This window comes from Podarcis muralis, chromosome 5, assembly GCF_964188315.1.
Source record: "Podarcis muralis chromosome 5, rPodMur119.hap1.1, whole genome shotgun sequence".
Classification (NCBI taxonomy): Eukaryota; Metazoa; Chordata; class Lepidosauria; order Squamata; family Lacertidae; genus Podarcis; species Podarcis muralis.
In genome coordinates, this window is record NC_135659.1 from 54,857,126 (window position 1) to 54,869,492 (window position 12,367).

At 45.3% G+C, this 12,367-nt stretch overlaps 1 protein-coding gene across 2 annotated transcripts in view; it reads right to left on the reverse strand.

Annotated features, from left to right (window-relative positions):
• Window positions 1-4,242, reverse strand: part of CACNA1S (calcium voltage-gated channel subunit alpha1 S) — a 56,526-nt gene extending 52,284 nt beyond the window's left edge. For both annotated transcript variants that reach the window (XM_028733930.2, XM_028733929.2), the window contains exon 1: window positions 3,908-4,242. In XM_028733930.2, the coding sequence (XP_028589763.2) occupies window positions 3,908-4,071 (164 nt within the window). In that variant the 5' untranslated portion in view covers window positions 4,072-4,242. The remainder of the gene's footprint in view (window positions 1-3,907) is intronic.
• Between the last annotated feature and the right edge of the window lie 8,125 nt (window positions 4,243-12,367).

The window sequence follows — 12,367 nt, forward strand, 5'->3', positions numbered from 1 at the left end:
TTGTCCTGTGCTCTGCCAGCAAAGTGGAAGCATGACTGGGGAATCCTTCGTCCACTTCTGGGCTTTAATTTGAAAACAAAAACCCAAACTTTACTGGACACACTTGGAGGGAAAGGGGAGGTAGAGATTAACTCATGTTCAGGAGTGTGACAACATTCCCCCCCAATTTGAAGACATGTTTGGGAACTGGGATGGCCCTGGAAAAGGCATGTACATTTTGCAGTAGAATTCTCCTTTGATGCTTTGTCCATTCCTAGTTTACATACAGAGGGCCTTCTCAGTAGTGGCGCCTGCTCTGTGGAACGCCCTCCCATCAGATGTCAAGGAAATAAACAACTTTCTGACTTTTAGAAGACATCTGAAGGCATCTGTTTAGACATCTGTTTAGGGACATTTTTCATGCTTGATGTTCTATTGTGCTTTTAATTCTGTTGGGAGCCACCCAGAGTGGCTGGGGAAACCCAGCCAGATGGGTAGGGTATAAATATGTTGTTGTTGTTGTTGTTGTTGTTAAGTTGGATCCTCTACATCCGAACTGCTGATTGGCACACACCCTTTGGGGCCCAACAGACATTGACCTCTGATGTAAACTGGGCCCAGTTCATTGGAAGATCTGGCAATCACAGGGAGAGAGGATCCAACATCAGAATTCTGTCTCCAGCATTAGAGGAGCAGGCCCAATCTATCCCATGGCCCCTGGGGCACCCTTACAGGTGCCATAGGATTATACCCTAAGTGTTTGGGGGTCTACTACAACCACCACCACCACCTTGCATTCAGGCTTCAGCAGAGATGAGGAGCGGGGAGATGGCTTTACTTAATAAGTACACTTGAGATAAGCATATTTAAAATGTTTCCTGGGTGTATTGTGCAACTTGTCATTGATGCAATAATGGCGCATTAGTAGTGGGTTTATACAGGACTAGCCACACACAATCCTGCTTTATTAGTTGTTCTGCAGTGCTTTCCCACTGTTATCACATCATTTCTATCTGGTGGGGCACTCTTGCACTATGGAGCAACAAAAGGGACCGAAAAACAAGAACAAACCTGGAATATTTGTGGTATAAAAGCCACACAATTTCCGCAGGAAATTATGGCACCTTGGAAATGAAGCAGTATGGCCACCCTGAAACATTTGTGGGTATAAACAGTATTGAAAGTGGAATCGTGTATAGCCCCAGCATACACACACACACACACACACACACACACACACACACACACACAATACCATTGCGAGCACAATAAATGCTCAAGAATGGGCAATAAAAAGGACGGGGGTGGGGAGACTCTCCATATGCAACAGTGGGACATACTATATTATATGACTCTTCTACTGCAGCTGCTATTTTGATTCTGAAGAATCAAGGGATCTTTAGCGCTAGGAGTATGAATTGTGTTATAATGTAAAGCATGCGGTAATGGTCACAGTGGACACCATGTTTTCATAGCCATTGAAGCTGTTATTACATAAGGATGAGCAGGAAACAGAAGCAACCATCCATCCAAGGAAAGAAACAATGATACTACCTGGAGAATCCCTGAAAACTTAAAAAAAGGGGGGGTCCACTATGTATTGCCATTAATTATTAGTAGAGTTCAGCATATGCAGTAGAGGTTAGTCTACTCCTATGTTCTTGGGTTTGGATGTTTTGTGGTTATGATTAAAAGGTTCAGCACCACACAAAATGGAGCTTAGAGAAAGGAAAAGAAAGAAAGTGAGAGTGAGAAAGAAGGGGAGAGCACAGGAAGGGGCCTTATACGGAGTTAGACTATTACTTCATCTAGCTCAGTATACCAACACTGACTGGCAGTGGCTCTCCAGTACAGCCGTACCTTGGTTGACGAACGGCTTAGTTGCCAAATGTTTCATCTCCCGAACGATCGAAAACTGGAAGTGAGTGTTCCAGTTTTCGAATGATTTTTGGAAGCTGAACACCCAGCATGGCTTCTGTGGCTTCCAATTGGCAGGAATCAGAAGCCGCACCTTGGTTTTCGAATGGTTCTGGGAGTCAAACGAACTCCCGGAATGCATTCTGTTCATCAACCAAGCTCTCTCCCAGGCCTACATGCAGATGCCAGAGCCAGGGATGTTCTGCATGCAAATGAGATCTTCTCCTATAGAGCTATGTCCCATCCCCATTATGCAACAGCGTACACTTTAACACAAAAAGAAATACAAACTTCTGTTGTGCTAAGTGAACAAATGGTTTGTAGGAGGGAATGCAGAGAGAGAGAGAGAGAGAAACTTCTATTCCTTGGCAAACTAACAATGAAATATGAAACACCAAAATAAACATTTCCATGCAACCAGAAAGCATATTTCCACTGTATAAGTGCTCAATTTGATTTCAACACACTTCCAGTCCCAAATTTTAACACACTCAGGATTTCATTTGCCAGGACCAAGGAATGTACTTAGGAGAAGGATCTAAGTTTAAGAGAGAAGATGCTGTACCAACCAAATAGGTAAAGAGAGCAACTGAACTTTAATATTATGTACAAATTCAGTACAATGTGCACAATACTCAAACACATTTCAAGATGAGGTTAGCAATGGAGATGAGGCATAACAACTGGTGGGTGGAAAGCAAAGAGCAGCTGTGGTGATGGGATGGAAGAGATGGAGATTTGAGTGTTGTGTGTACTCTGGCATGTTAGAACACACTCACTGATTCATTCCAGGCAATTCAGAGCATCTTCCTGCATTGACATTCCTACTACCTTAATCAGGCCCCTGCAAATGTCCACTCCCTTGTAAAAGTGTCCAAATCAGTGTCCTATTAACTTCATGCTTTCCTTACTACTAAAACTATTACCTAGCATGTACAGACTATGTGATAATGCACATTCAGTGCTGGATGCAGGTGCTGTTCACACAACACTGTCCTCATGTCATTCTTGCCCACACTACTGATCTAAAACACATTCTTGCAGGAATGGCTTTCATCTGCTTTATGCCGAGAATGCACTCCTCAAGTGCTTGCTGCCACCAGGTTAGTGATTTGTTCCTTAAAGCTAATCTTCACCATCCCAAGTTATAGTGTGTCACAAGCAGAGAGCAGGAGAGAATAAGCAACCACAAAGCAGAGATGTCTATGCCATTCGAGAAACAGATTGGTAAAACAATTCAGAAGGCTCAAGCAAATGAGTCAATTTGCACACTATCAAGATAGGAAAAAGAAAGGGGAAAGATCCTCACAAGGTTAATAGCCAGTCTGACTTGGGGGAAATTCTTTCCTAACATCAAATATGTGGAGCTGTTAGAGCCTGAGCCTGAAGCAAAACTAGCCTGTCCAGAAATGTCGGAGACATTATCAGTGGTCTTTGAGCAGAGGACTTTCCTGCTTAACACTCATTGACTTCAGCTGTCAAAAACTTAAAGGTACAAGATGGGGAAGGGAGGCTGTTCCTGAACTCATAGTACTCCAGTTGAGGATCCAGATGAAAGAACCATCATAAGCCTCCCCAGTTCCATTTTGAAACCCATGCAATTATTTGCATCTGTGACTGTGTTAGATAAATGATTCAGTATATTTCTAATAGTCAGGGACCAGGACTGTGTTAGTATAAAAGCTCTTGGTTTACACTCACATCCACACATCCACTTGGCAATACAGACCAGAACCAGTGCTTTCCCCCTTGAGTTCTTCCCTGCACCACCCCCACCGAGAGCCTCTCTGTGACAGAGATAAATGCCAAGATCAGTTGCTTTCGAGCTCTTCTTAAGGCGGACATAAAAAGCAACAGCTGCTAGGTAGAGCTTAGAGGTTTACAAGAGGGTTTCAGCGCTAGCAAATATCTCCCAGCCCTTCCTCCAGGTATCAGCAACCGCTCTCTATGCATGGCTGCTACTGGGCTCCAGCTTAGAGACAACCCCACCGCCGCTTTCCTCAAAGGATACTTCCATTCCACAATGGCGATGCAGGCCTTGCGCACTGGGTTCTGGAGGGTGAGGCAGAATAGAGAGCGGAGAGGCCTGGGGGGAAGCTCCAGAGCTGCTTTCTTGGCCTTTTCCTTCTGTTGCTTTTTCTTCTGGCTGTCGTCCTGGCCAGAAGTGGGCTCCATGGTGACTCTTCCCCCGCTAGATGCCTACTCCAGCCAGGCTTGGCTTACAGGGGCTCCCTCCTCTTCTTCTTCTTCGCCCCGCAGCCAAGCCCCCTTCCTTAGTCCCAGGGAGGCTGAAGCCCCCTCTGGGTCCCTTTTCAGCTCAGTGCAGTGTGGGCTGTGGCGGGGCTGGAAATTGCACTCCCACAGACACAAATACACCGAGCACGAGTTTAAAATTAGCCACCAGCCTGGCTCCCAGGGCTGTCAGATTTCCTGAGACAGCAAAAGTGTCCCAGCAGCTGTTCCTTCTTCATACTCAGCTCATGGCCATTTTTGAGCTGCCCAATCCAGGTCAGGGGAAAGGATGTGTGGGGAGGGGGGGCAGCAGATAGGCCTCGGACATCAACACTAGAGAAGGGAAGTTCTAATTCCCTCCGATTCACCTCCCTTTCCAACAGCGTCCCCATGTTCTCTCTGTGCAAGCAGCAGCAGCAGCAGCAAATATTCCCTTTGGCATCTTCACAATGGCTGCAGATGGATCTTGCCAAGGGGAGTCATGGCAAACACATTCCCAACCCCACCCCAAAAAGTCAGAAGTTACTCATGTTGGTGTTCAGGTCAGCGTGGGGGAAGTCATGTGATGGCTGGCAGCCAGTGTGGCAAAGTGCCACACGAGAACAACATGGTGCTTCATGAAGATTCGCTGTGCTGATTCAGTTTCAGGCGGCCTGCGTGCCACTTCATATTTGAGTAAAGTGGACCTTTGCCTTCGAATAATATCCAGGAGTCCCCAGACTGTCTTCAAACTATTTAAGGAGTAGTAGCGGCTGGTGAGGTAGTACAGGTGCGACTCTATTGCTCTCATGGCTTCCCAACATAGTGGGTCCTATCTGCTTAGAGAGGCATGGCAAGTATGTGGCAACAGAGCCAAACCAACACTCCTGCTGCCACACACCACCTCTTGATAAGTTGGCATGAAAATTTGTATGCATATTTGCACTCATGTCTCTTAAGAAACATAATTTTTTGTACACAATTCAGCCCAATTATACACATTTTGGCGAGTAATTTCCCATAATATGATGCAATTCTGTGCACACATTCCACTAATACGCACCTTTCGGAGAACTGCATTGCAAAATTCAGGGGAATGCTCATTTCTAATGGAAGCTCTGTTTGGAAGGTTCTGGTAACGGTTCAGAAAGCGCCAGGTAAGTAGATTCACATTATAATGTGTACCAGATCAATTTTCATCCCTACAATGATAGGGTTGTCACAAAGATGTACACTGAGAAACCTACAGGTGTAATATGTGAAGCAGCCCTGAGTCTGGCCTCCTGCTGGTGTCCTTCCTCTATCAGCCCCAAAGAAAGGGGCATTTCTAGAAATGTATATCTCTACCAGGGGAACCCCTGTCCTACCATTCCACAGTGCTGAACTGTTTTGGTGGCTTGGATATGAGTAGAAGTGGCTTCATTTTTAAAAGAAAATGTCAAATCTTGTGCTGAGTTATTTGTAAAAGTCTGCGGAGCCTGCCTCCTCTTGCCCAGACTTATTGTTTGGATCTTGATGGCTGCTCCTCATAACTTCAAGGCTTAGGTCCAACACTGTCTAGGAAACAACCCATATTTTTGGCCATACTTAGCATTAATGATGCATTTGGGCCTGACCTTCAACCCTGTGGAATGACCTTACGAATGATTTCATGAGGTGATTTTGGACCAGTGGCTTTTCTTGGCCTATCCTGCTTCATGGGGTGATTGAGAGGATAAGTCTCTGAGCTCCTTAGAAATGGCTAAGACTAAGTGAAGGAGACTTAAATTCAACATCAGACCACTTGTCAGATTTCAATGAAACCTAGCTCCTTTGGGCAGTGCAGGGCTGGTGTAAACAACCTCTGCTTATCTCTTGCCCAACGCAGCAATTGCTTACAGGTATAGGAATCCTTAATCCATGCAGATCTCCTCAGCCTATGACAGCTCTTCCATTATTTTCAGTTGAGAGACCTAATCCACATGTCTCCCTCTCCAACATTTCAAGCATCCATGAATTGCAGCAGCTCGTCAGCATTTGCCATTGGTTAGTTTGGAAGTCTCTCTACATTATATATTTTCATCTGAGCACAAAACACTAACATAGCTGGGGGCCCTTTTGAAATAGTGTGTATGTGGCTTTCTCAGCAAATAACTAAATATATACATCTGGACAAATAATGCAAAAAGCATACAAACAAAAAACCTAAATAAAAGTTTCCTCTGATCAAAAAGCCAAATATCCTCTTGGCTTTTAAGGAAGGCAAAATACAGTTCTAGCTTGGAGCCTCTCATTCATATCCTCTCTTCTTATCAAAAGGTTCTATTGTTTTCACTGAGGACCTCAGGGAGAGCTTTGAAGCGTTTGGCAAAGCTCCCGATGCTTGTAATGGGTTATAGATTACAGTTTATTTAAAAATAGCACCAGGATCGTATTCACTTTGGGACCAATAGCAATAGGGAAGCTCTTTAGCGCCTGATAGACACAGCCAAATAATAGTAACAATTATAACACCGGTGTTATAGGGTCATGGACTGTGTGCACAACAGAGTCTTAATGCGCGTGTCGGTCACACTGTAGCAGGAACCCCCCCCCACCCCAATCATTCTGTTTGTACAAACTTCACACACACACACACACTGCATACGCCACATTTCTGTTATAAATTCATAGAAAATCAACCATACATCGGATTGCACTGTTCCATTTTTATTTTACTCCATATGACAAGAACTAACAAAGGGGGGTGGCTTGGTCCTGGTCAGCCATAATCCCTTCAGCACCCCAGCACATCCACAGGAGCCCTGCCCAGTTGCTATGCCAACCCTGATGATCCCAGACAGAAGACAATCAAGATCACAAAGAACTAGCATATGGGAGTGGATTCAGCATGGACTGAAACAAAGGACAATGATCAGATCTTCCCTCTGGGGGCAGGAAACTGCAAACTCCCCTTTGTCTCCTGGAAGTGACTCGTGGGGAAGGGGGAAAGGAGGAACCAGCCAAGTGACAAGACACTCAGGTTACCACCAACTCCTCCCTCAACCCCTCCTTTCTGTAATGCATTCATGATGTTTCTGGGGGTGGGCTCGACCTAGAGGAGGGGAATTTCAAAAGTTTTTATAAGACCTTGCACACTATTTTTCTGGGTCTTTCCTCTCACCTGCAAGTGAGGGGAGCACCCTGTCGCGACAGTCTTTCTTCAGTAAAGACCAAGCCTACAGGCTGCTGATTTGCTTCAATTTACTCTGGTTGGTGTCTTTACTTTTTGTCCAAGGGAGCCCTCAGATTTTTCCGGTAACAACACAAATCAAACCTCACAGGCCCAAGATCGTAAATTTGTAGCGCTCCAGATGCTGTAGGATCACCTCTCCCATCACCCCTGACCATTGGCCATGCTGGCTGGAGCTGATAGGAGTTGCTGTCCAACAACATCTGGAAGGCCACAGGTTCTCCAGCCCTTACATCAGAGACTTAAACCCTTTTTGAGTCTACGGCTCCTTTGACCAATTCCTTCTTTCTGTAGCTCCCCTATGGGGAAATGCACTCTGAGCCCCAGAAGCCTGCCTGCCTTCCTGCCCAGTCTCCCACTTGTCTGACCATTCTCAACAGCAAGGGCTGACGGAGGTGCTGGTTGGCCTCCCTCACCCACTTGCTTAGTTACTCCAGCACCCCTTGGCTAGCCCCAGAGGCACCATTCACCTGGGGAGCTTGTAGCCAGGGCTGCTGCAACAAACAGTCGTGCAAACCTTTGGGAGACAGGGAAACAAGAGGGCATCAGAGGAGGGAAGGAAGGAAAGAGGAACAGAGGCCCTCTGTGTTGCCCGCGGCACCCCTGACCATCATTCAAGGCACCCCAGGGTACCACAGCACACTGGTTCAAAACCACTACCTTACATAATCTCACTTTTCAATGGAGGCCATTCTTGCATTCTTTACATGATCATTATATAATACATGTGTAAGAAGAAATATGGTGTGTACAATGTTACAGACTGGACCTTTTGTTATCATCTATTAACATTATTTTGCAGTTTTTGTTGTGATGCCTCACATTTGGCATATAATCTGGTCTCCTTCTAAGTAAATCTAGGCTGTGCCGTCTTCTGACTCACCGATGATGACATAAACATTTTTATATAGCTCTTTTGGAGTGTTTGGAGCACTTTATATAAATTAGCTCATTCATCTTCACAACTATCCTAAAAATATATATGGGTGAGTCCTATTATAGGAATATTACTGGTGGGGCCTGAGCAAATGCTGACATGGCAAAGGCCAGCTAGGGATCTTGTGACTGAGCTGGTTCACACTTCAGACCAAAGCTTAACACAATCACATAAGGGTGCAGGTCTCCAGAAAAGAAACAGCATCCCTCCTCCAAACAACGCACAAGCACCAAACCCAAGAGCAGACCTTGGTTACGGCTCACTGTTTGTCTGGAGTGAGGCACACCAGAAGTCTGGGTTTGGATGGCGCACTAAGTCAAACCATGGCTTAGCTCACACCAGCAATCCAGTGGGAAGATTAGGAGAGGAGCACAGCAGCCAGTATCTCTTGCATGCTCATGCATTTGTGCTAAGCCAAGCAACATGCAAACTGGCACTCTAGCTCAAATGATCGGTCTCACAGGTGGGGAACCTCCAGCTCATGGGCCAAGCCTGGCCCACCAAGAGGTCCAATCTAAATTGTTTTAAACTGTTTCCAACATTGTGCTTTAGTTGTTTTAACCTCATTTGGGACTTTAGGGCGAAGGGTGGGTAATAAATTGTAATAATAATAATAATAATAATAATAATAATAATAATAATAATAATAATACCCACGATACCATTTCCCCCCAAACCATGCCAGCTTTTCAATGGTGGGTGGTGGTAGAGTTCAATTCTGCTGGTGAAGCAGCCCACCACAGAGAGCAAGACTGAACCCTCTGCTGATCAGTCCAATCCTGCCAGGACTCCTCACTTACTAGTCACCTTATGTCACAAATATGTCAGGTGGTGGGCACCTATCAAAGATGGCCATGAAGTGTGGAGAGATAAAGTTCTGGCCCACCAGACCAAAACATTCCCCCACTTTGCTCTCTATGATCTTTCATGCAGAGAACTGTCATCGCTTCATTTGCTCTTGGGCAGGCCTGGATCTTGATGGTAGCCTGTATGTTGTCTGTCCTTCCCTGTGATCTTTTTCCAGATATTCCCTGGTTCTGGGATTCCCCGCCCCCTCTTCCTTGCAAAGTCTAAGGGGAAGTGGCATACTTGGCCCCTCTGCCAGCAGAAGATCTTGGAACAGAACCAGGAAGCCATGTTTTCTCTCACAGGGGTGCCTGAAGTAACCACACTGTACCGCACAGTGGTATGTGTTGTTGGGATCCATTTCAACATTGCTGAACTGACCATGTGGGCAGCTTCCCAGCCAAGAGCCGCCTGCCCTCTGCCACACAGTCCTAAGAAGAAGGGAAGGGCTTCAGGCATCTTGAGAAGCTGCCAACTGCGTGAGGGACAGGATGGAAGAAACTGCAGCTGTTCCGTTCTGTCAGTCTTCGATGTGATAGGAGGCCAAAGCTCTATTGTATAGGGATCAAACTAATGTTAAAAAAAACAACACTCCAGATTTTTCTTATGTGAATTCATGTTGCGGAATAGGCTATCCTGCAGAACATGACGCTGGATCCTGACCTTTGGACACCTTGCATTTTATACTAGCAGTAGGCATGGCTATCTCACTGGAACTTGTTTTCTAGGGAACTGGGAGCAGGATTGTGTTTTTAGGACTGGTGTCGATTTGAAGCACACCTCACTGCCACTGGACCTGCACTGTAAAATCTACAAGCTCATAATTTGAAGAAAATGAAGACTTTCTCTAATTTATAGAACTGATACGAGTCAAAGGGGACCAAATGGCTCTTCAAATTCTTCCACAAGACTGGAGCGCCCAGTTGAAATCTCCCCACAAATAAAGGCATCCAATCCAGACCACAATGTGCCACAAGAAAAGAGAGGGAACATAGAACACTGCCAGCAGAGAACGTGCCCTCAAATGACTCAATCTTCAGAAGCGGTGGGGTATTTCTGGTGCCTTCCCCAGGGCCATTTTCTATCTGGAGAGGTTTGTGATTTTGCTGCTTTCTCCTTTACTGTATGATTGAATAATACTGCAAATCTATTAGAGGACCCTCCATTTTTTGAGAAATAATGCAGAAAATGCAGACGTTTCGCTGAGAGTATGGGCAAGTGGGCATTAACAATGGCACAGTTCTTGTAAGAGGTCAAACTAATAGGATGGAGGAATGATCTCTCAACCAACCTTTGCCAACCTGGTGCCCTCCAGGTATTCTGGACTAAAACTCCCATCAGCCCCAGCAAGCTATGGCAGGATTAATTTTGGGGTGGGGTGGGGATGGAAAATTTAAACCATAGTCTGTGGAGACATCTGCTGGATTAATGGAGCATAGCAATTGTCAGAATAAATTGTGGTCGTGATGGTGACCTAAGATTTTTAAAATGAAAATAATAATAATTTAGGCCTGTGGTATGTTTCCACTCCTTACTTACCTTACTGTATTGTTACCAATATTTAAAATGAAATTGAAACCTGCATTCTGGTGAACATTGACCATCAACTGCCAATACTGTATTATATTGCTGAGCATACAGCAAGATGCCAGAGGCACAAAATTAAAATTCACTTACCGTACTAAAATATCTTCAGTAACCCTGCTGGTGCTCACTAGTTTGATGCCAAACATGATATAATTGCTGTTTGTGGTGGTTTAGGGCCAAATTAGACATTTTGAGGGAAACAATTAAGTTTATGAACTCATTATTTCCTCATAACATGAATACATTACAGGAGCATTTATGGAGCATTTATGGGGAGCAATTGGCAATTTTGGATCCAAATTGGATACAAAATGGCCTGTTTTCCCAAGCAAAATACCCCCCTTTCAATACCTTTGTTCTGTTTCCTCTTAACAGATTTTGCAATCTCCTCTGTACAGAAAAATAATAACCTTGAATCTGGAGTCTAAATCACAAACACACATGCAGGAAGCAGATTCATTTCACATTTGCCGGCCTTTCCAGATTTCCCCCATATCATCAAAGTACAAATTTTAAGGTGTGAAATGGCACTTGGAAAATGAGAACACCATATGGATGTTGTTGTTTAGTCGTTTAGTCGTGTCTGACTCTTCATGACTGTCAGGAAAAAGCACCAAGGCAAAAGCCAGCTCCAGATGGCTGGAATGCAAACCAGGATGTTGTGGTTTGCAGATGTACTGTTGGAGAAAAGGTGGAGCCTATTCTCTGTACTGAGCACCGGATGTTAGCTCAGAATGTCATCTGACCTGTGCTGGAAGTACAGGGGAGGAGTAGTGACTCTTCTAATGGAGTCTGAAGGGAGCAGTCACATTTCTATGTACTGTTGAGTGACAGGAATAAAACATGTAAAAAGGACTCCTGTCTGTCTCATTTCCCCTCCCTGGGAGAATGCAGGGGGGGAGAGAAGAAGAGGAAAGCAGAGGGTGTGTTTTTCTCACGACTAATGAGAAGAATCGTTGGGTTTGTTTACCTAGCCTGCCGGCAGTCGCAGAGGGATGGTAAACACAGTATCTCGCTCAATTGCCTCGGGGGAGGCCAGGTACCTCTGCCTGTGAGCCAAGATACTAACAGTGACCCCATGGACCAGAGCACGCCAGGCACCCCTGTCCTCCACCACCGCCCGCAGCTTGGTCAAACTCATGCTGGTAGCCTCGAGAACACTGTCCAACCATGTCGTCCTCTGTTGTCCCCTTCTCCTTGTGCCCTCCATCTTTCCCACATCAGGATCTTTCCCAGGGAGTCTTCTCTTCTCATGAAGTGGCCAAAGTATTGGAGCCTCAGCTTCACGACCTGTCCTTTCAGTGAGCACTCAGGGCTGATTTCCTTATGGATACCCCTACTTTAATAGGGGTACAAGGCAGGTTCCAATGCACATTATGCTCCCGTGTGGACAAGCCCATAGCATCATGCTTTGTGTGGCACATGGCCTCTCCCCCATAGTGGAACATTTTCTCAACTGACTTATTATTTCATTAGGAATTTAGGTTTTACAAGCTGGTTCCAGATGGGAGTTTATGATGAAATTGGCGCCCCTCATGCATACAATGGTGTGGATTTTTTCCAAGCACCCTCATGACATTATCAAAAGTCCAGGCTGCATCTTTGAAAATCTAATCTGGATGCCCCCTTACTGTGAAAAATCAGTTAAGCAAAAAGAAACAATCTGCTCTGTGTCTACC